The sequence below is a fragment of the Parasteatoda tepidariorum genome, chromosome 4 (assembly GCF_043381705.1).
Source record: "Parasteatoda tepidariorum isolate YZ-2023 chromosome 4, CAS_Ptep_4.0, whole genome shotgun sequence".
In the NCBI taxonomy this organism is placed as follows: Eukaryota; Metazoa; Arthropoda; class Arachnida; order Araneae; family Theridiidae; genus Parasteatoda; species Parasteatoda tepidariorum.
In genome coordinates, this window is record NC_092207.1 from 11809410 (window position 1) to 11832419 (window position 23010).

A 23010-nucleotide genomic window follows, 5' to 3' on the forward strand; every position below is an offset into this window, starting at 1 on the left:
TATTTATATATATATGCTTATTCCTGACATATTTTTTTATTGAGCTATTAATTCTTAATCAATAATTATTTTCATGTTTGAATAAGAATGTTTTTTTTAAAAAAAATTTTTCTTCTTTCACTATAATTATTATGTGGTTATATTATTTTAAAAAAGGACTGTGTTGATAAATTTAAAATAATGTGATTAAATTTATTAATTCTATTAATTGTTATTCTTAATTTATTTTTTAATTTTCAACTTATTCAAATATAAAATGCTGTTAATTAATAAAATATTGACTCGAAGAATGCTCTCAGATATTCACTAAAATGATAGTATTCCTAAGCATATTCTCCCAAACGTTATTACTGAAAATTTCACGCGTGGCAATATTCTGTAACATTTTTAAAAAGGCTATAACCTTGAAGTATATACTATTGTTTTTTTTATATTTTAAATTAAAAATATCTTGAATTTTTATTTTCCATCAGTCAAGCTTTAAGTATATTTTCGACTTCTAATACTGCTTCTTGTTTTCATATTATGCATTTCAGTTTGTTTGTTTTGTGAAATAACTGTAAAGCATTTTGGCACAGGAAGAAAAAAAAAGCTGTATGTTCTAAACAATAGTGTAATAATAATTTATTTGGATAAAGAATTTTTTGTGTACGGCTGAATATTTAAATTAGATTTTAAGAAATCACCTCTATCTTTAACCATTGTAAGTTTTTAAAAGAACTTGTTAAAAAAATAAATTTCTATTACTCAATGTTCTTCCTAATCTCAAAAATTTTTTTAAATTAAATTCTGTTAATTTTCTGTTAAATTCTCTTAATTCTATTTAAATTCTGTTAATATTCAAATATAAATGTTTATAGTGTAGAAATGTAAAATTAATTTCGGATATCTAAATAAACTAAAAACCAAAATGAACTTAATTAAAAGTGTATAAGCAGTAAGAAAATAATATATTCAAGTCGAATATTTTAATAGAATTATATGGTTTATTTTAGTGAAAAATTGAATTGTAACCTTTAAAGTCAATTTCAACGCTTTTTTTTAAAAATTAAAGTTAAATATTATTTTATATTATTTTAATACACATTTGTTTGTTAAAAGAGTGTTTTAAACAAACCATCTTAGCTCATTTTGGATTTTTTACAATTTTATTTACAATTACTCCACTTTCTCACACTGACCTTTAAGAAATAGATTTCGTTTGAGAGAGACCCTACCTTAGTTTTTGAGTCAGTGAAATGATTTTTTTTTAATAGTAAATTCTTATAAATTAAATTTTTTTGTTTCATGAATAAATTATTTATTTTAAAGGCAGCTCTTGTGTTTGCTTACAACTGAATTAAATGTATGTCAATTTGTTTTATTCTGTGCTAAAGTATTTAGTTAACCTTTTAGGTTTCAAGCAAGTTTTTAATAAAGTTTTGCAAAGTGCTAGGTTCAAGTAAGGTCTCGTGTCTGAGTTAAACAATTGGTAAATTATTTTTTGCGACTACTCTAAATGTATTTATATCATATTTGTTTTACTCTGTGCTAAATGCAAGTAGGTTAATCCCAGTTTCTTGCTTGAGTTAAACAGTTTCTTTATTACTTGTTTTGTGCAAAAAACTTAATGATTTGGTCATTATGAAGTGTTTATATTTTTTAGCTGGGCAATTCCACAGTTTACAAATGTATATATTTTAACAGTATGTATTTTAAGAGCATGTAACTCAGTAAATTTTTTCTCAGTAAATTTAAATTTATTATAATTTTTCTGAAAATAACTCTTGGTATCAATTACATAACCTCTAATATGTTTAAATTTGTTTTTAAATTAAAAACTGCGTTACGAATGTAACACAGTGTTAGGTCCGCAATAGCCAGCTTTTATTTTGATAAAAAATTTAAAATTTTTAGAAATTAATAGAAATTGGAGTAAATAATGTCGATGATACTAAGAGTTATTTTAAGAAAAGTTATTTAAACTGCTCGATTTTTTTCGAAGGAGTTAAATGCTTTTAAATTCTACAAATATGACATTCGCAAATGATGGAATTGGCCAGCTATAAATATTTGGTTCAATTCTATCTTAAAAACAGTTATTAAAATAAAGTATGTTGTTTTTCAGGGGTCGCAAAATGAATTCTCAACTCGAGAATGCGATTCAGGAGGCGATGATGGAACTAGATCGCCAAGCCTCTGACTTCATAACCGATACAGAAGAAGAGAGTTCTGTTCTCTCTGTAGAGCTTGCATTACCGGACAGCTCAATGTCTCCCACGTGTTCTCGGACAAACAAACCCAGGGGAGGTTACAAACGTAGATAGCAGTGCCTATTGTTTACTCCAGAGTGCAAACAAATGTGAAACTGAAACCTTGTGTTTGTTATATATATATATATAAATGACGGATTCAAAGAAATTCTTACTAATAAAATATATAGCTGCTGTTGAAGCTTATAATTTTGAGCTAACCATATGTATAAAGTCAATGAAATTTTACTCGCTATATATACTCGCAGAGGGGTTCATTTCCTAAGACTAGGAAAACCCTTGTGCGAAATGGAACTCTTGTAAATGAAATGAGCTGTAAAGTGGCTTGTTTTTTTATCGACAAATGTAAATGTTACAAAAAATATTGTGAAAAATGTTGTTTTTGTTTTTATTTTTTATGCCTAAGCATAAAGTGATGCGTCCACGCTCAATGTAGTCTATTTCTTCCTTAAGGATTTGGTTGTTATCGCATGATGTTTGTTGTGTGTGCATGTGCTTTGTGCACCCATTTTTAGCAAAACTGTTCTTTATGAGATTAAAATCTTATGCACATTAGTGAAATTTGTCTTTCTGTTTTAGTTACAATCACACATTTTTTTTCCTTACTTTTGTCTTCCACTGACACACTATTCATTACATTTGTAAATAATAGAACATCAATAAAATTTAGAAAAAAACAAAGTATGATCTATGTTATTTACATTTATAAAGTATTATTGTTTCTGGAAATTTTTTAAAAATAATGTGTGTTTTGCTTAAAAGAAAAAAAAAAGATTTAATGAGTGCAATGTGGAAAAGAAGGTATAAAATTATTATTTTCATTNAACGTTCCAAGGGGAAAAAATAAGCAAGCCGATTGTCAGTTTGAATGCCATGAAGTTTCACTGACAAGTAGAGCACGCCTTTGATTTATTAGTGACGTGGGGGAGCTAATGACCTGCTGAGAAGCAAATGACTAAAGAGAACCCCCAACAAAGAGGGTGAGTTCATTTGTGAATTTTCTCTTCTGAAAAACTGAGGATGTTAACGGTTTTAAAATTTCCACTGCTTCGGTCTTTAAAGAGTTAAGGTAATTGCAAATCTGTAAGCATCACAGTGACTGCTAATCCCTGATATAACTATAATATTTTGTTCTTCGCTTAAATGTGTTGATATTGCAACCAAGAACAAGGTTTTCGCCTGATACGGAATTTGGCAATGCCATTGTTAACGTGTATAATTAAACTGTGTTAGAGGACTTATAATTAAAGAACAATATGGCCTTATGATACCAAATCATGCTGAGGGGACCCCTCGAAATTTTTCAAGATTGGAAATTATATTATAGTGTGTGTATGCGCAGTAAGTTTTTTAAAAAACATTTTGTTCCCTCCCCCCAAATATTGTCCCCCAGATTTGTCCCTGACCAAAATAGATTCTAAGAAGGATGTTTCTGAAATGAAATTACCCAATAAAGTAAATGATATTCAACTTAAAATACTGAAAAATTTAATTTAATCTATTGTATTGTGAATTAATAACTTAACAAATTATTAAAAGAGTTTAAGTAGTTTTTTAGTTTTTAAAACAAAGAGTTTTAATATTTTCCAATTGTTTTTAAACACTTCATCAACCCAAGTAAAATAAAACTGTTCCTTGTCAGGAGATAAAAAAAGTGCAGTACAATCAAATGTATAAAATAGTTATAAAAAGAATAAAAATGGTGATTGACAAATTCAGTTTAACATGAATATCATCAAAGTTGAAGAAACTAGAGAAAAAATTTGAAATATCCAAAAATTTGACTAACATATATTCTTTAAAAGAAGTACTCAGTATCAAAGATTTAGCACATAAACTTAATTTAAAAATAAAGTTTAAGTGTTAAATATATTAAATTTTTTTCATCATTACATTAAGCAATACTTTTAGAAAAGACCGGTATTTATGACTGCTTTCTTTGAATGTCATTTTTGAATCATAATACATTTGAGTCATAAGACAGATTTCAATGTATCAATTAAGAAAAAATAAGTTGAGTGAAACTCCAATTTTTTTTCAGGATATCTGATTTCTTAAGGCCAGTTTCCACCTTTATCACTGCTTTCATTCAGCTACTATCTTATATGATAATTTATGGTTCTAGTAAGATCATAAAAACAACACTTATTGAAACGCTTATTATTACATTTGAATATTGAAACAAAATCTTAAAATGTTACAATGGCATTAAATTGACTGCAACCGCTCAGGACTTCAGAATAGCCACTTTTCGATAGAAAACTCCCATTTTAATCCTATTACAGAAGAATTAAAAAATCTTTTTTTCTTCAAATATTTTTAATCTTGCCAAGCTTATGATGATTTATCAATAGAGAATGCAGTTAAATTGCTTTTGTTTTACTTAGTCTCGAAAATAACTTTCATTTCCAGAACAATTGTTTCAAATTATCCAAATCAAATTTAAAATTATTCAAAATTTTTTTATTTACTATTTTTATGCAGAATTTTTGATTCTGATTAAAAAAAAAAAAGGTGAGATATTTACGATTTCGAATGAAGTAATGTTGAATGAGCCCTATTAGCTTCAATTCGTTAATGCTAATAAACAATTTCACATTTTTATTGTTACTTTTTAAATTTGGAATGTTACTTAAAACGGTAAAAACTTTTTTATTAAAAATTAATTTCTGATCCTAAGAAACTGAACAATTGATTAAATATGGTATGAGAAGAAATTTAAATAAATTAACATTGACAAGGATAGATTGAATTATGATAAATTCGTTCTAATTTATATTTTTTCCTCAACAATATTCAAATTTCTTGCCTTTTACCATCGTGGCTGATCAGCTGTCACAAAGCGAATGAAGCAATAATCTTATTAGACAGACTTTTGAATGTTCCCAACATGAATCCCAAGAAATTTTTCTTTAAAATAAACTGCTGATTCACGATTGTTTTCTTCCATTATTTAAGAGAGATTCAAATTGCGTAATGAAACAAGTAACTAGTGCGTAATTTATTCTATATTACCTAGGACAATAGAAGAAGAAGAAAAAAGATGCTTATGCAACAACGCATCTATCCCTACAATGCCAACAGAATAGTACAACTAATTATTGTTTCTAGGATCCATTCCCTACAATGGCACTCAACAAACGAGTACAACCAATTATTGCTTCCAGGATCCATCCCTACAATGTCTATCGACAGAATAGTACAACTAATTGTTTCTAGGATCCATCCCCTACAATGGCACTCAACAAACGAGTACAACTAATTATTGTTTCTAGGATTCATCCCTACAATGTCTATCGACAGAATGGTAAAACTAATTATTGTTTCTAGGATTCATCCCTACAATGTCTAGCAACAGAATAGTACAACCAATTAATGTTTCTAAGAATTCATAAAAAAAGTGAGTAAATACATATTTAACAATAAAAAAGAAATCAAAAATTTATTTTTTAAGTAGCCCAAAACTGAGCAATATTGCTATAATTCTTTATAAATTGTCTGGATTGATTTTCAAGTATGTTTTGACTCATCACTAGATGTATTAGAGAAGACCGGCGGAAGTTCGACCTTATTGCATTCCTAAATCAAGTAACTTTAATTGGAAAATTGTGTGGTAGTTGGTATAGCTTGAAAATTGATAGATTTTTGTTGATTATGTCAAATGAATAAATGAATAAATAAATAAAAATTAGATAAATAAATAATTAAAGATATCTGATTGAAGCAGATGATGAAAAGAGGATCAAAATTTCAATAAAATTTAATTTCGCTGCAGACCTTGAGGTGCAAAATAAAAAGAATATTGCTATCCAAGGGACAAATCCTCCCCGATCTGCCTAATCAAAAGCCAAGTCAATAGTGAGTATAGAATCAACTCTTTGTTGTAAAGGAGAGAATCATTATAGGCATTATTTAATGTGGTTGAAAAAAGAAAGGTTAAATTTAGAAAAAATGGATTTTGGAAATAGATTTAGAAAAGCAGATTTTGATGCTCAGTTGTCCTGACAGTGAATAATAATTAGTTATATACACGCGTATTGAAATAAAAAAATGGCCATTACATTTATTGAGAATAAAAATACTTGCATTCGCTATTTATAAAATTGAATTAAAATTAATTAAATGATTTATTTATTGAAAAAAAAAAGATTAGGAATATTTAAATTTATGAAATAAAGGAAATCTAAAAGCTAGGAAATATGCTGCCAATAATTAATAGCATCACAACCTATATAAAAAATTAAATTAATAAATAAAAGTTTATTGATTATTTAATTTAAATTGTAGGGTGATAAATTGAATTTTTTTTAAGCAAACACTTTTAAGTATTGGCTATCTTGATAAAAATTCATAAAAGGTAATGTTTCTGGTATGACTGCATTGGTCTGTAGTAATTTTCAACAAATTAAGGGTATGATTGACAGTGTTTCATATATCACAAATGTTAAAAAAAACTTGGAAAAAATTATTTGTTTCCCTAGGTGGTTTTGAAAATTTTTTGTATCATAGTTGGCGGTAATTCAAAAACCATTGGGATGATCTAACTTTATATTAAGTCTTATGGCTGCAGTTAAAGCTATCTAGACTGTGACCAATGCGTACAAGATTGTTCTGTCACATATGCATTTGGTTACAATTGCCCATCAGGTTATTTAGTTTTTTTTTTTTTTTTACTTAATTTCTGCAAGAACAATTTACAGTGATAGCTCATTTAAGTATAACAACAGGAAAAGTGAAGTAGCTCTCAATATAGACACATCTAGCTTCATCTTAAAAGAATTTTTCTTTATCATGAATGTATACAGAGTTTTGATCACAGAATCAGATTTATGATAAATAATATTATAATTATGTGAATTGATCTGTAGTTGACGCTGCACAGATAGAAGTTCTGTTGGCAAGCATTTTGTTTTTTCTTCTATTGTTCTGACTTTTTAAGAACTTTCCTTAACTTTCTGTCATTCTCAATAAGCAGTTCAATTCTGAGGTGAATGAGGTTAAAGTGGGTAAAAAAGCAACAGTTTATAAATAACGTACACTACTTACGGTTACAGCACGAAATTAGGGCTGCTATAGAATGGAAAATTATCAAATGAGAGGTTGAAAAAGTTGTAATGCTTTAACAAAAAAAAAAAAAAGACCAAAAACAAAACACATTTCTAAATTAAAGGATATATATTTTGATGTTACTATCTGAGTTCTTAAAATCATATTGAAACTAACATTTAAATCCCTCATTAATAGACATGTTGCGTAGCGTTTTTAAAAAGTGCTTAAAGGTGCTTATTTTCGACTTTTAAAGCCCTTAATGGTGCTTTCTTCATTGGGTGTTTTTAAAAAGGGCTTAATTTTCCCTTTCCGAAAATGAGATTTTTTTCTTTACCACGTCGATTTTCGTCACGTATCATGAGCTGGGTTCGATGAGATATTGCACTCTCATATGCAACTCTGCTGCATTTTGCAAGATATTCTCTATGTCAGGCTTCATTTTCCACGCTCTGATATCGAAGCGAAAAATTATTTTATTACGGCTAATATAATTAGGAGTTCTTTGTCAGAAACTAGTCATTTTATCATGATCATGTAAAGTCTATGAAAATTATTTTGCATTTTGTTTATGTATACAGTGCTTACAAATATTTTTTGAGTGCTTATTTTTTGTTGAGAGATTTTGCTACGCATCCTGATAGACTCTTTCACATAGCATTGCTAGTGACATATTCACATATTGAGCTGCCCAGACCATGAGCGTACTTTGGGAAGTGCAAAATCTCTTGATTAGCTAGAAATAGTCTTTGCAGAAATATCTTTTCAATGATTTGTAGATTTGTATGTATAATAATTGAGGTGTAATCGTGGAATAACTACTTATAGTTATTGATTAATTTAAAAATACATACCTACTTTCTCTTAAACAAAGAGTTTGCTAGCTGTCGATACAAAATTTTCACTTGTACTTAAATTGGATAAGAGGTTGTAAACTATAAGTATCAGCAATGCTATTTTAGGGCTAGTGAGGTTTTAACGTACTAAGATGAGATCTTAATGATTCGGGTTCCTATCCCTAAATGTGTTAATTAATTAGTGCAGACAATGTTTAAAATTACGAAATCTGACGTAAAAACGTATTTCCATTGAAGAAACATACCTTTTTTTCGGCGGATTTGGATTCTTGACTTTCGATGAATGCAGCAAAAGTGGACGCAATCTAGAAAATATGACCCTAACAATTTAGCCATAGCAGCGGTCGAATATTTGAAACCCTTAAATTTAAGACCGCTTAAGACACTTAATTCTTGTACGTTAAAATCAGGCTATAAAATCAAAAGTTATAAAGATGTTCTTTCACTTTTCGCTCTGATTTTTCCTTATAGCCAGAGGAAATGCTATTTACTTAAAAAAGTGTAATTATTATTATTATTATTTGTATTACATTGTAGCATTGACATCATCAATCTTTTCATTTTAAATATGAGTGTATTTTAAAACCAGTTCTCTTACTTTTGGGGGAAAAAAATTAACCTTCATTGAACCTAGCATTTGCACCTTTTTTTATTTTTATTTTTCACTTTTTGAAAAATGTTTTTCAATTATTTTTAGAAATTTCAATTTTCTACTTTTTATTTCTGTTTTGAATTTTAAAACTATAATTTTTTTAAAACGAATTTGTGCCTATCTTCCTTCCCAACTTTTTGACGTAGAATTTTGTTAAACATATTTTTCATGCGTTTTTTTTTATAGTTTAGGTCAAATAAGTGAAAAGTGATATATTCAAAATTTAATAATTTATGGTCATGAAATATTGCATGAAAAATCGGTCTCTTTTTTTCCTCTTTAAAGGTAAAATCTCTCACACAGCTCACATTAAAACAATAATTTTTTAAATTTTCATTTTTTTGCAATAATTTAGATTTACGAGAAACAATTATTCGTCATTGAAATTTCATTAATTTTCAAAATGAATTATTAATAAATTTTTGAATATAAATGAAAAAGAATTTTCATGGGCGCTCTTTTTGGATTTTATACTTAAGTACAATTTAACAGATCTATTAAGCAATCTCACACATTTATAGTAAACTATTATACTGTTTTTTTATAGCTAAAAAAATATCAAAATGTATTTTTTGCTTGCAATTAGAGAGACAGAATAAACATCTATAAAACGGACACCGGTGTCCCATCTGCGTCAAAGGGTTAATGGTGCAGTTCTTTTTCCTAAAAAAGAAAACAAGTGGTACCACTCGCGTTTATTGGTATTTATTTTTCAAAAAAAAAAAGTTGTTTTATCTACCGCAATATATCAAAGATGTTAATATTTGCATTTAGATCGAAAGTTAAAGCATTGCTCTTTTTAAAAGCTAAAATAGCAGACCACTTATTGTGGTCAGGCATTAATGGGTTAATATCTGTATACAATCATCCTGCTCCGTAATTCTTGCAAAAATAAAGTCAGAAAGAACAAAAACGTTTTCACGCTATGATCAATCACTATTCTAATCAATAAGAGTAATGAAGCGATTGTGGGGAGGGGTGTAATCGACAATGTCAACCTTCATCTATGAAAAGGTACCCCAACATAGAATCGAGTTAACATGTCTTATGTATTAGTGAATTGGAACTGCATTATTGTAGTGGTAGATACGCTACAGTACTCCCCCACTAGAATTATATCTTCGATAGAATTCGATGAACGGATACCACTAGTTGATTCAATGCTGTTTTTTGTGAGAAGCCGGGAGAGCTGTATTAAGGTCACCGTACTTTTTGAGAGCTGATCGTGTAAGCTGTATTAAGTTCACGGTCGCTCCTATGTTGCCGTTAGCAGTCGAGTGTACACGTTGTACGTTGAGTGTAATTGAGATTGAGAAGCAACAGTGCAAGGAGGTGGATAATATCGCAGTCACAAGTAGCAAGTCAACTGCTCAATGTGGACCATCCGTCGAATTTGGTGTGTTCAAATCGAAGTGGGCGTTACTGTCAAGATAGGCATGTTAATTTCGAAGTGGGCGTTTCTGCTAATTTAAGCGTGTTTACATCACGTCCGGGTCACCAATGTGGGGAGGGGTGCAATCGACAATGTCAACTTTCATCTATGAATAGGTACCCCAACATAGAATCGAGTTAACATGTCTTATATACTAGTGAATTGGAACTGCATTATTGTAGTGGTAGATACGCTACAGTACTCCCCCACTAGAATTATATCTTCGATAGAATGCGATGAACGGATACCACTAGTTGATTCAATGCTGTTTCTTTTTTTGTGAGAAGCCGGGAGAGCTGTGTTAAGGTCACCGTACTTTTTGAGAGCTGATCGTGTAAGCTGTATTAAGTTCACGGTCGCTCCTATGTTGCCTTTAGCAGTCGAGTGTACACTTTGTACGTTGTGTGTAATTGAGACTGAGAAGCAACAGTGCAAGGAGGGGGATAATATCGCAGTCACAAGTAGCAAGTCAACTGTTCAATGTGGACCATCCGTCGAATTTGATGTGTTCAAATCGAAGTGGGCGTTACTGTCAAGATAGGCATGTTAATTTCGAAGTGGGCGTTTCTGCTAATTTAGGCGTGTTTACATCACGTCCGGGTCACCAATATGGGGAGGGGTGCAATCGACAATGTCAACCTTCATCTATGAAAAGGTACCCCTCACATCACGCCGGGTCACCGATGTTGAGCTAGTAGTTATCGACAATGTCAACCTTTATCTATCAAAAAGTTCCTCAGGATAGAATCGAGTTAACATGTCTTATATACTAGTGAATTGGAACTGCATTATTGTAGTGGTAGATACGCTGTAGGATTATAAATATCTAAAACCAGTTTTTTCTTGGGTAAAGCATTAAGAGTTATTCCTGTTTCGAATCGTACTAAAAAAAATTGGTAGTTTTAACTACTCCACTGCTCTTCTTCCGAGTCAGGAGGCTTTCATTTGTTTTTCTTTTAATTCTTAAATATAATTTTGCGAGCTGTAATCTGCTGTAAAGTTTACTGACGTAATATTTCTACATGGATTCTACGAATTTATATTTACATTAAGGTTGGTCATTACAAAGTATTATGTCTATAAATATATATTTTGATGCTGTTAAAGATGTTTGAGTTTTCTTTTTCTGCACTCTTTTAGACTTTACATTCTAAAATAACGGCAAAGTAACCGGCAGCAGTTTGTCTATCTGATTAACCGTAAAGTTTACAATTAGGAACAATTCTTTACCTTTACGGTTTTCCAACCGTTTACAACTTGTACGTTCAAAAAACCGTGAATACAAAATTATATGGTTTGGAAATCATATGTAAATAGCATGTCTTCAAAACCTTAAAGCTGAATTTAATTGGACATAGGCTATGTAATGGATTGGATATTGAAGCTAGGCTGTGGTTGAGTTGCGTTTTGTCAAAGAATAGTGACACGTGGCATTATGGTGTCAACACTAGGATTCGAACCCCGGCGCAGTCAGTCCTGTAATTGACAGATTAGCCCTCTCGGCTGTATAGTATGTACTCAGCTTCAACAAACTAAGAGACTTCATAAGGTGGGCCAAATTGGCGTGGATAAAACTCTGGTTGTTTAATCATTTTTTGTGAAAATAGTTAATGAATAATTTTTCTCACAGTTAACAGTTTGAACAACATATTTTTTTAATGGTAATTTGTATTGGTTGAATATGGTAAAATAAGAACAAATAGTTATTTACTTTTTTTTGAGAAATTTTTTATAGTGTATAAAAAGAAACCATTTAAAAAAAATGTTTCTTTTGTTATGTGATTGTTTCATCTGTTATAGTGTATCAAAATAAACCATTTAAAAAAAATGTTTCTTCTGTCATGTAAATGTTTCTTCTGTTATAGTGTATCAAAATAAACCATTTAAAAAATGCTTTCTTCTGTTATATGAGCGTCGCCGCAGAGGTCCCATTTTTGACGGGAACGAAAATTAACTACTGTCTCAATAGTTCTCAAAATTTTACACTTAAGAAAAAAAAAATATCTGTAAAGAGGTTAATTATTTTTGACTCTTTCTTCTTTTTAATACTTTGATGAATTTAAAGAGAGGATTTGTACAATAAATGATGAATGAATAAATTAATTAATTCGATGAGGATTAATAGATGAAAATTTTCTTTATTTGTTCGAAATATTGATGGGGAGTTTTAGAGAATTCTAATTGTGAAGGAGGACGAAAACCTACCGTTACCCGCCCCGCCAACGATGACAAAGTTCTATTAATGGGCATCTTGGAAAAGGCAAAATCTTTAAGCTTACCTGTTATGGAATTAAAAGTAAGGTAAGAGCTTTTAGAGCTAAATATTTTAGGCTAAGATAACAGAAATCTCATAAATCAGTGAATGTTACTGAAGTGCTTAGTTTGACCTTTACTGTACTGTAATTTTAGAATTAAATTATTAAATTTGAATAAAAAATGTAACTTGAATAAAATAAAAAAAAATTCCTCTCTTAAAGGGTATTTTTTTATAACGAATTTGTATTATTATTATTATTATTATTTTTTAATTTTTTTTTTTTTAGAGTTCCATCAGACTTCCGTTCATCCCATCGATGCTTTATCCAGGAATTCCCTTGTCTTCTGGGTTGGGTACCAAATTACGAGACTATGAAGTTGAACAATGATAGAAGAATCAAATTTTAGAATTAGGTTGGCTGCTTAATGTCAGCTATAAAATTATAAAATAATGCATTACTCATTGATAAACCATAAAAGTAGCATTTTATACCCACCAGCATTTATCCTTGGCTGTTGTCAATTTTTTCCAAAGAGTTGATTTGGGCTAAAAAGTTGATTTTCTCGTTCTCCCTGCTAGAATTACTTGTTAAACTTCGTAGAATAAATTATTATTCTATGGTTATAACCAGGAATAGTATTTTCCTTACCGCAAAAGATTTAGAAAAAGCTTTATTTTTGTCCTGCGATGTTTACTACAAGATTAATTAAAAATTTCAATTCTCTGCTCATGTTATTGGGAAATATTGTCGTCTGAGGATCTTACAATGTTCAATCATGCACCTGTAATTCTAAGAAACTTCTGTGCGTCCTGCGTCTGTCTGATAACATTTATCACTGACGTTTCTCATGATAAATATTTTATAATAAGATCAGTAGAACCTTAATAATGTCTTATTAGGGTTTGGAAAGGTAAAAATATAAAAAAATGTGTATTTATTTAAAACGAACAAGCTTTTTGGTAGTGTTCATTGATGACTATGATACATCTTTAAAAAAAAATGAATAAAATGAACCTTTAATAGTTTTTAAAAATAAAATGAATGTTTTATAGTTTTTAAAAATAAAATGAATCATTTTCGGATCTTTAAAAAAAATAAGATGAAAATATGTTAAGGAAATAAAAAAATATAATGAAAATATGTTATGTATGTTAAAGTTAAAAATATATACTTAAATGAGAAAAAATGCTTTCAAATTATGATTGGCAATTGTGTCTGGGAAGAGCAAGGCAGGGATTAAAACCATCAGAACAGTTTATTGAGAGAAATAAATTTGCATTTCACCAGGAATCCTCAAATAAACTCGTTTTAGAATAATTGCTTATATTAACTTCAAATGTGAATTGTCAAACTTTTTTCGCTTAGTTTTTTTCCGTAATCTTTTACGAGGATTCGTGAAATATCTATCTAAAACTGTCATTGCCTGCACCTTGTGCTATTCTTAATGCATGCAATTTCTTAAAAACTCCTTTTCCATTTCATACCAAAAAGTAAGCTAAGTTTAATATTGCTTAAATTTTTTTCAGAAATTTTTTTTCCTTAATAAAATGTTCGAATTAAGTTAAATTTATTGAAATGTTACATCTAGAGTAGTGGTGCCTCAAGAGATAGAGCGTTCGCCTCCCAATAAAGCTACCAAGGTTCGAATCCCAGTGGTGGCAAGCTGGTTCGAATTCTACTGACCAACCACAGTGCTGAAGTAAAATATCCTCTGTGGTAGACAATTCATGGGGTAGTAAAACAGAATCCCGCAGCCGTCGGGCTAATCATGAAATATTTTCGTGACTTTCCTCACCACCTAGCGTAAATGCGAATTACTTCCATCAGAAAGTCCTCCACAAGGGTTAGTTTGTATCAATGCTTTATTCTAGAGCTCCCTTGTCTTCAGACATCAGTTAAAGATTATAATGTTTCAAAGTTAAACATTTGATAGCTGTAAACCTAAGAAATTTGTTGACTGTTTAACACCGGTAATAAAATAAAATAAAATATGAAATTCTACATCTTATATCCTCTCTTTTTTATGAGTACCTTATGAGGATCTTGTGAGTCTTATGATCCTTTTATGAGGATCTCATGAATCCTTATGATCCTCTTATGAGAATCTGATAAATAATGTTATGTTATGTGTTGCTATCGTATACTTATTTTAAAGTGACTGACACAGATGAAAGAAATACACAAAAATTAAGGTATAATATTTTAATAGTTTTTGTCACATTCTAATTATTTACAGAAATACTGTTTCACTGTATATTTATAAACAGTTCACCGTGAATAAATTAATAATCATCAAATTACTGCACTATTGTTTCAAAATTACATTTTTTTCTTCAAAATAAGATATAATACAGAAATATACAACATCACTGAAGTTTAACGCGTTATACACACAGTTTAAAATCTTCATTCCTTTATTACAAGCCCCCAAAACCTTGGTGCGAAGTTCTTGCTAATGATATTCAGTTTGTGATTTCTTTTTCTTTGTAGACAGTGTTCACGAACTGTTTACAACACATTGTTTATTATGTTGCTCCGGCGAGCTATCTGTGCAAATTTTTCAAATAAATGGTAAAAACACTTGTTTTTATTTTTCATGTTCGAGGAAAGGACTTTGAAGTGCAAGACATTTTATTGCCTGTTTACCTCCTTGCAATATCATTAGTTTTACAGAACAAATAAATTTATGAACTATTCATAAGTTTTAGAACGTATGAGAACACAGTAAACTCTCGATTTTCCGTGGCCGGTCCCATGACAAAAATTTTTGCATCTCTATAGAACATAAAATCATAATGGTATAACAAAGATTTCCTTCTTTGCCACTGCATTTTTACCTAACGAAACATCGCATGATTGTGTCTAGCTCCCAACATTAATTTCCATATTTTTTTGGTTGTCATCAGCACAATATTAATAGAAGTCATAAAGGTATCGTTTTCCGATAAAATAATTTCGTGCTCCTAATTTAAAGGTACCTGTGTTGTTTAGTTTAATTATACTACTTTGTTATTATTGCTCATTTGATTTTGATTGAGTTCTAAATTAAGAGTTTAAAATTAAAAGAGTTGTTCCTTTATAATAACGTAATTTTATGATATTACTTTATTACGCTACATTTTAAGATAAACTTATTTAAATCGGTGTTTCAATATATTAATCGTTCTACAATTATTAATTTTTAGTGCAAATTACATTAATATACTATTATAAATTACAGGTAAGGAGATTCTCTAAATTATTTAGAACTTAACGATTAGCTTCAGGCACTATGTGATGAATACACGAATTACTTTTAATATATCAGCCTATTTGATAAGTGAAAATATTAAATTACGGTTGTGAACTTACTAAATTTACTATAACAATATAACTTTAATTTTAAATGTTATTGAAAAAAAGGATTACTAAGCAAAATTATGATAAAAAACACTAATAGATCTTAATAAAAACACTAATAGATCTTAATAAAAACACTAATAGATCTTAATAGAATCATAGGGGAAATGTTTGGACGTGGGAAATAGAGGCTCAAGTTCCTGAATCTGTATTTTAATTCTCGTAACTTGTTGCAAACGGTTTTAAAAGCTTATCTAGCTTGCAGGGTTTAAAAATATTAAAGATTGAGTTTGAAATTATTAAATAAAATACGAAGAATTAACTAGGGCAAAATATTTATTATAAATAAAGCAGGTAAGAACTAATGACAAGTGCATAACAAAAACGTTCCATGAAGATATAAAACGAGCCAACTGATGCCACTCACAGCTTTTAGAAATAAAATAAATAACGCCGCGGTGGCCAAGAGTATCATTTTCTAAATAACTCGCACAAGCATAAAACTGAAATCTTTTTAGTTTATATTTCAAGAGAAAAATTTCAACTTCCGTAGACAAAACTGTATTATGTAACAATCAGTGGGAAACAATCAAAGGGGTTGATGAGTGGCAGCGAACAAGAGGGTTTAACACCTTACTACGAAATGCTATTGTATAATCGTTATCAAACTTTTTTTTAACTCTCAGATTGCTGGAGACGCTAAATATGCTATTTGTTCATACAAACATTTGCAAGTCTTTAGAAACGGAAAAAAAAGATAATATTTGTAACGATGCTCTTATAAAAAATATGTTTATGAATATGTTTCCTATCCTATCGACATTTTGACATTTCTTCTACTATTGTGCACTTATTTGTTATATTTTTTTTGTAATAACAGAATGTTATTTAAAAGCTTTCAGTTAAAAGTAAATAACAGGTGTTTTAACAAGGAAAAACAAGTACGAGGTGCATTTTTGACCGTTTTGTGGATTATCTGCGGTTGGCGTGCTGCCCAATTCAGCGAATATTCGAGAGCCTACTGTATTATACTTTTAAAACAAAGATGTTTAAGTTCTTCCTTCTTGTACCATATGATAAGAAGAGTTCATTTTCAGTGAAGGTTACCGTATAAAATATGATTCAGGTTCGGAAAAAGTTTTGATCGAAAAAAAAAACACATTGATTTCATAACTGAAATCTCAGTAAAGGTACCCATTTTCTACAGATGAATTAGGTAGCAGCAATTCTTGAAGTTGTGAGTCACCATTACTTGAGTCCACAACATTTGTGCTGTTTTCCTTTATAAAGTACAACCTACTCCCCAATCCACACTGACCTCGGGCACTGTCCGTTACAATAGACACTTCATCCTTTTGAGGATAGTAGGAAATACTATCACGCCTTACATTGGCGTGTTTTTGTCTTATACGGAGGTGGCATGCGATCACGATCAGTAAGAAACACCCCCCTGATAAGACAACAACAGTGACAGCACTGTCCCAGCTGTAAGGCGTCTCTGTCAGCCTGGACGACAGCATGCGCCTCTGTAGAAGAACAATATCTGAGCTAATATTAGCTACACTTTTTTCTGAGCCATGTATGCTGGAATATGTAAAGGAATGACTATGGACTGAGCCATTGCCTGAATTTAAACTCTCCATTTCTGAATTTACACGAGAATCGTCAGAAATTCTTGGCAACATCACATGCTCGTCACCAGAGGTGAAGTTTGTACTGTTTAGTACAGCTTCTGAAGTATCGAAAAGTGTTGAATCGTAAACATTTGGCTTTTTGGCGTCTAAATCAGTATTATTATATTGAATTGTTGTAGATACATTAGTGGTAGCAATAGCTGTTATATTATCATCCTCTGAAGATTCCTTTAGTGTTGTTAGAGTTGTCATGATGGAGGGACTTGGAAAAGATATCGTCATAGTAGATGTTAGCACGTTTTCCTGTTTGGTCTTGCTCGTTCCGGCAGAGCTATCGAAGTCAGAATCAGTTAGCATCATCAAAGGTTTAAACTGTATGTTTGACGGCGTGAAGCATCGAATATTATAACTGCTGTAAAACTGAACATTGGATTGCTTGATCCAGTTAGCTAACCATTTGATGCTTTCATCACAATGCCATAAATTACCACTTATTTTTATTACCTTCAGTGCCGGGAAAAATGATGCAAAATCGGATCTCAGCTTGACTATACTGTTGTGCATTATGTTGAGCTCTTCGACTCTGTGAAGACCATGGAGTACACGAGTTGAGTTGATGATAGCGTGAACTAAATGCAGACTGTCATACACTTCTAAAATCAAAAGATTGTGTAAGGAATCAAATATCCCTTCCCCTATTTCAACAACTGTTGGTACCCTAGACATCTGTAACGTACTTAATCTCGACAGAGGACTGAATGCGTATGATTCAATAACTTTGAGATTGTTCTGTGACAGGTCTAGTGTTTCAAGTTGCGTTAAGTTCATAAATGCACCATTAGTCAGATTTTCGATTTTATTTGCCTGCAAATCTAGGCTCTTAAGATTCACGAGATCACAAAACGCACACGGATGCACACTTCGAATTTCATTTCTTTGCAAAAACAGAGTTTCGAGCCTTTCCAAACCTTTGAAACTGTAGCTGAACAAGTCAGTCAACTTATTTTCTTCCATGTAAAGAGCGGTGAGACTGGGTGGAAGGTTAGGTGGAACTTTTGTTAGGCAGTTACCATTAAGCCACAGCCTCATGAGATATTCTAACCTTCCCAAAGCGTCGTTCTCGATTTCACTGACGCAATTGTCGTCTAGCACCAGAAGTCCCAGGTAGGGATAACTATCGAAATCACCAGCGCTGATGTGAGTGAGATTGTTTTTGGTGAGGCGCAAGTCGCGAACAAATTTAGTTAAGCTCTGAGGAACTCGGTCGAGACCCACGTGTGAGATATCGATGTATTGGAGTCTCGACCCAAAAAAGTCAAGTCTGGAGAATGTGGCGAGGGGATTGTTGCTGATGATGAGATGAGCGAGATTTGTAAGGTACTGAAACGTACCTACTTCAATGGATGAAATGTTATTGGCATCAAGGTTCAGGTATTGAACCTTGTGGAGACCATTAAAGATATGCGTTGTTAAGGAGCATAGGCGGTTGTTCCTTAAGTTCAGTTGCTCCAAATTCATTAAATCGACAAATGCGTCATCTGAACTGTCGATGAAGTTTGATGACAAATCAAGATGACGCAGATAATTAAGACCTCTGAAAATAGGGGCATTAAGAATACTAAGAGCATTTTGGCTTAAATCAAGACTTCCAAGTATACCGTTCATAGCGAATGTAGAATTCTCGATACTCTCTATGCGCGATTGTTGAAGTTTCAGTTCTTCCAGAATCAATAAATGCGAGAAGTCTTTTGACGAAATTTCTGGAGCTACGTAATTGCGAATTTCAAGACGCACTGCTGTTTCAGGTACATCTTCAGGATACCGCTGAAGTCCATCTCCTACGCAACTGACGTACTCGTTTTTTTCGTCACAATAACATGAATGTGGACACGCATTTTGGTCACAGACAATGTGTCCTCCCAAAACTAGGAAAACACTGAGAGTCAAGCTAAAAAGCATGATTGAGTTTAATCCTCTAAAGTTATACCACAAACAAAAGTTTTAACAAAAGAATAGACAGCAATGACAAGTACGTTTGTCATTTCTCAGTTTTCATCACGAGCTGCAAGTTATGTTCGGGAGACATAGTTAAATACAGTTTCAAGTATTTCATATAGTTTCTTGCATTTCTTTCTTTCATTTTATTATTGATTATTTCCGTCAGTACTGGTAACAGCTGTGGGCATCGTAAAACGTTTATTCTGTATCATCTTTGCAAATCGAAACATATAGTCGAGAGACTTCCAAAGTTACTTCGAAATTTGCTTTCGATTAGTTATTTATAAATCCATTTTTTTTAGTTTCTTATTGTTCTTTTATGCAGCCAGTTAGCCAATGCCACCTGTTAGCGAGCCTAACATTATGTGCATTTTTAAATTAAAAAAGCTATTTTTCCTTACTCAAATGAGGTGTTTAAGAAAGTAATGCATTCGTCCTCTTTAGGAGCATTTAAACTGTGTCTTTGAGAATAATCTTTATGGGTTACACGTAGTTCTGTGACTTTTTCATTCTTCTCAGTTCATTATTCTAACCATCATCCTCTGAAAAGAAGAAAAAGACTCATTAAAATATAAACAAAAGATTAAGTTACTGTTTAGAATAGAATAACTGAACTGCAAGAAGTTTGAATAGGTTATGTAATGAGTAACAATATTTTCAAAACTTTCGTGTTACGCATGACCATGTGTATGTATTATATAAAGCTGTTAAATTGTTATTTCTTTTGTAATATGTTCACCTATGATCATACTAAATTTCATGAAAATCTATCCAGCAGTTCTGAAGATAATTGGCCAAATATGAAAATTCTCTTAGTCTGGTACGTCAAAGTGATTGGTCAAATCACGACTGATAAAAATGGGCTGCCCCTTAAAAAAAAAGGTCTTTAACGGGATTATATCTGAGATACGATTCGGGTTAGAAAGAAAGGGCGTTATTGGGGACATTTATGTAAACAAACGCTAACCCACATTTACGCTGTTAACCCACATTTGCGGACAGGCACGAAAACCTCCCATGGCTAGGAGATTCTAATCCCTGATCCGTCTACCAGAATTCGTATCAACCAGCCTGCGCCGGGATTTGAACCTCACATCATTGGGAGGCGAACGCTCTAACTCATAAGACATATCGTGGTTCTAAGCATTATCATCAGTGCTAAACTGAAAATGAATCAGTTAGAAGGCCCAAAATAATTTTTATTTGATGAAGATACTCTTCTAAGGAAATCTGCTCATCTAATCCTGAAAAAGAAACCAAATATTCAGGGTCCAAAAATCGGTTTTGTCAGTCTTTTTCCAGTCCTCACAAATCTAAAACTGATAAAGCTATTCTAATTACTAGTGGGCTGCACCCCCTGCTCGTTAACGCTCGCCAACCCCCGAAAATTGCTACGCAATCTTATATGGTTTGCTTCGCAAACCAAGCTCGCTTCGCTCGCTACTAACTTAGGTGCATTGCAAATGCACAAAATTCTAAGAATTCAAAACAATCACTCAAATCCATATAAAAACTTTTTTTTTAAAAAAAATACATTTTTTTTTGTAAGCGCAGCTTACAAAAAAAATGCCCCCGCAAATGATCTTTTTTTTTAAAAAAAATGCCCCCGCAAATGACCGCCCCCGCAAGGGGGCATCCAGGTGATACTGAGAACTCTTTGCGCGTACGTGACCTGCATCAGTAAAAGATTGGCACTTTAACTTGGTAACGATGTGGTGGCAACACTTGCGTCGACAGGGAGGCCCATGATCTAGAGCAATTTGCAATGGCGGGTGCGAAAGAAGGGATGAATGAGCAAAAATTAAAATTTCGACAGTCTGGCTGTTGCACGCGCAAGGCAGCCCCCCAAACCGCCATCCACTTGGCCAGCCCCATTCCGGAAGGCCGCAGAGATTTATTTAAAACATCAAGGGTTACAAAGTCACAAAAATCAAGCCGTTTTGAGTAACAAAACACGAACAAAAATCCCGTAGTAAATATTACAACAGGTAAGGAGTAACATCAAAATCCCCACAGCTTAACACTCTGCAAAACTTCGTAATTTATACACATATTAACAAGAAATCATAACATCAAGAATTTTCCAGGAAAAACATGTAAGGGATTAAATACAGGTGCATCCGTTTCAATTTAAATATCACGAATAAAATCCTATCAAGAAATATTCACATTAAGTAAATTGAATTAATCAGTATTTACACGAAAAATGGCACAACGGTGTTCCGGTAAGATTTTACAAAGAACTCGTACAATAAGGATGATCCAGCCATAAAAATTTGACTACAAGAAAAGTAGAATCCTTACAAGGTAGGATATTTCAAAATTGCATAAATTACTATCAAATTTATAAAGAAAATACATTTCAAACAAGCCTTTATGAGTATCAAAACATGAAAATAACCCAGTAGTAATATTTACAGCATATAAAACATCTTTTTAGTAAGCGCAACTTAACCATGTTCCGCCCCGTAACGGGGCACCCAGGTATTCTGAAAACCATCGTTGGTGTATCCTCGAATCGTCCAGTGGACCCAGCGGTGCATGGACACAGGGTTCCATGGCCCCGAGTCACGCCCGACAAAAGCAACACTGTCGTTCGACGAACAGAGGAGGCCGAGGGGACAAGCCCGAGACGGGTGCGGCGGTGCCATGTTCGGCTGCAAACGATTCACTAGGAGTGTGGCACCGAGGGACAACCGCCACACCACGACCCACATGAAAATAACCCATCTTTTTAGTAAATACTAAGTTATTAAAATAAATTTGAATTCAAATAAATGACATGTAATTTGTTAAACCTATTAGAAATGTGCTATAGTATAATTCGTAATATAAATAAAAAATCGTCAAATAAATTCGTAATATATAAATTCATGAAAAAAAGCGCTTTCGAAAAATACTAAAATAGAGATCTATCGACAAAGACTACTCACTTCTGCCTAGCTATGAGATTGCTGCAGCTGATGTTCTCTGGTTATTTAAGTTTCTGTTTTTAAAAGCGCTATATGTTGAGCCACCTCAACTGGATCTGGCATGTGACATTTTTAGCGGCAATCATGGATCGATTCACCGTGTAAGAGAAGTAGTAACGTAAACAAAACAAAGCAAACGTTGCCACCGGCGGAAAAGAAATACAGCCAAAATTTGGGAGCCACGTAAGAGAATTATATACATTTCAATATTAATTTGAAATTGCAAACAGTTCACATATTTTTCTTAATCACACACTATTCTAAATTTCAGTTGTTGAGAAAAGTAACTGTTGTAAGTTTTGTTTTAAAGTCTTTCCCACCAGAGGGCTAAAACCATGTGTTGTAAAACAATATGAAATAGTAGTCTGCCACTGAACGCGGGATGAAAATCATCGGCTTTGATGAAGATAATTTTGTATTTTTAATTCTCTGAAGGACGTCACCTTAATAATATGGAATTTGTAAAATAAATGTATATATTTTTGATTGTTGATGAAGCCCATCATTTTGTGTTTTCATCAGTGTTCAGAAGTAGAACAACTATAAGTTTTTTATTTTATCACAAAAAAA

General features: G+C 31.8%; 2 protein-coding genes across 4 annotated transcripts in view; one reads left to right on the plus strand and one right to left on the minus strand.

Moving 5' to 3' along the window:
• Window positions 1-2807, plus strand: part of LOC107441856 (serine-rich adhesin for platelets) — a 37575-nt gene extending 34768 nt beyond the window's left edge. Inside the window, exon 7 of the mRNA XM_071179423.1 lies at window positions 2108-2807. Coding sequence (XP_071035524.1) covers window positions 2108-2306 — 199 coding nt within the window. The 3' untranslated portion in view covers window positions 2307-2807. The remainder of the gene's footprint in view (window positions 1-2107) is intronic.
• An 11877-nt stretch (window positions 2808-14684) lies between these two features.
• Window positions 14685-23010, minus strand: part of LOC107441931 (leucine-rich repeat-containing protein 15-like) — a 134198-nt gene continuing 125872 nt past the window's right edge. For all 3 annotated transcript variants that reach the window (XM_071179425.1, XM_043040162.2, XM_071179424.1), the window contains one exon: window positions 14685-20010. In XM_071179425.1, the coding sequence (XP_071035526.1) occupies window positions 17018-19429 (2412 nt within the window). In that variant the 5' untranslated portion in view covers window positions 19430-20010 and the 3' untranslated portion in view covers window positions 14685-17017. The remainder of the gene's footprint in view (window positions 20011-23010) is intronic.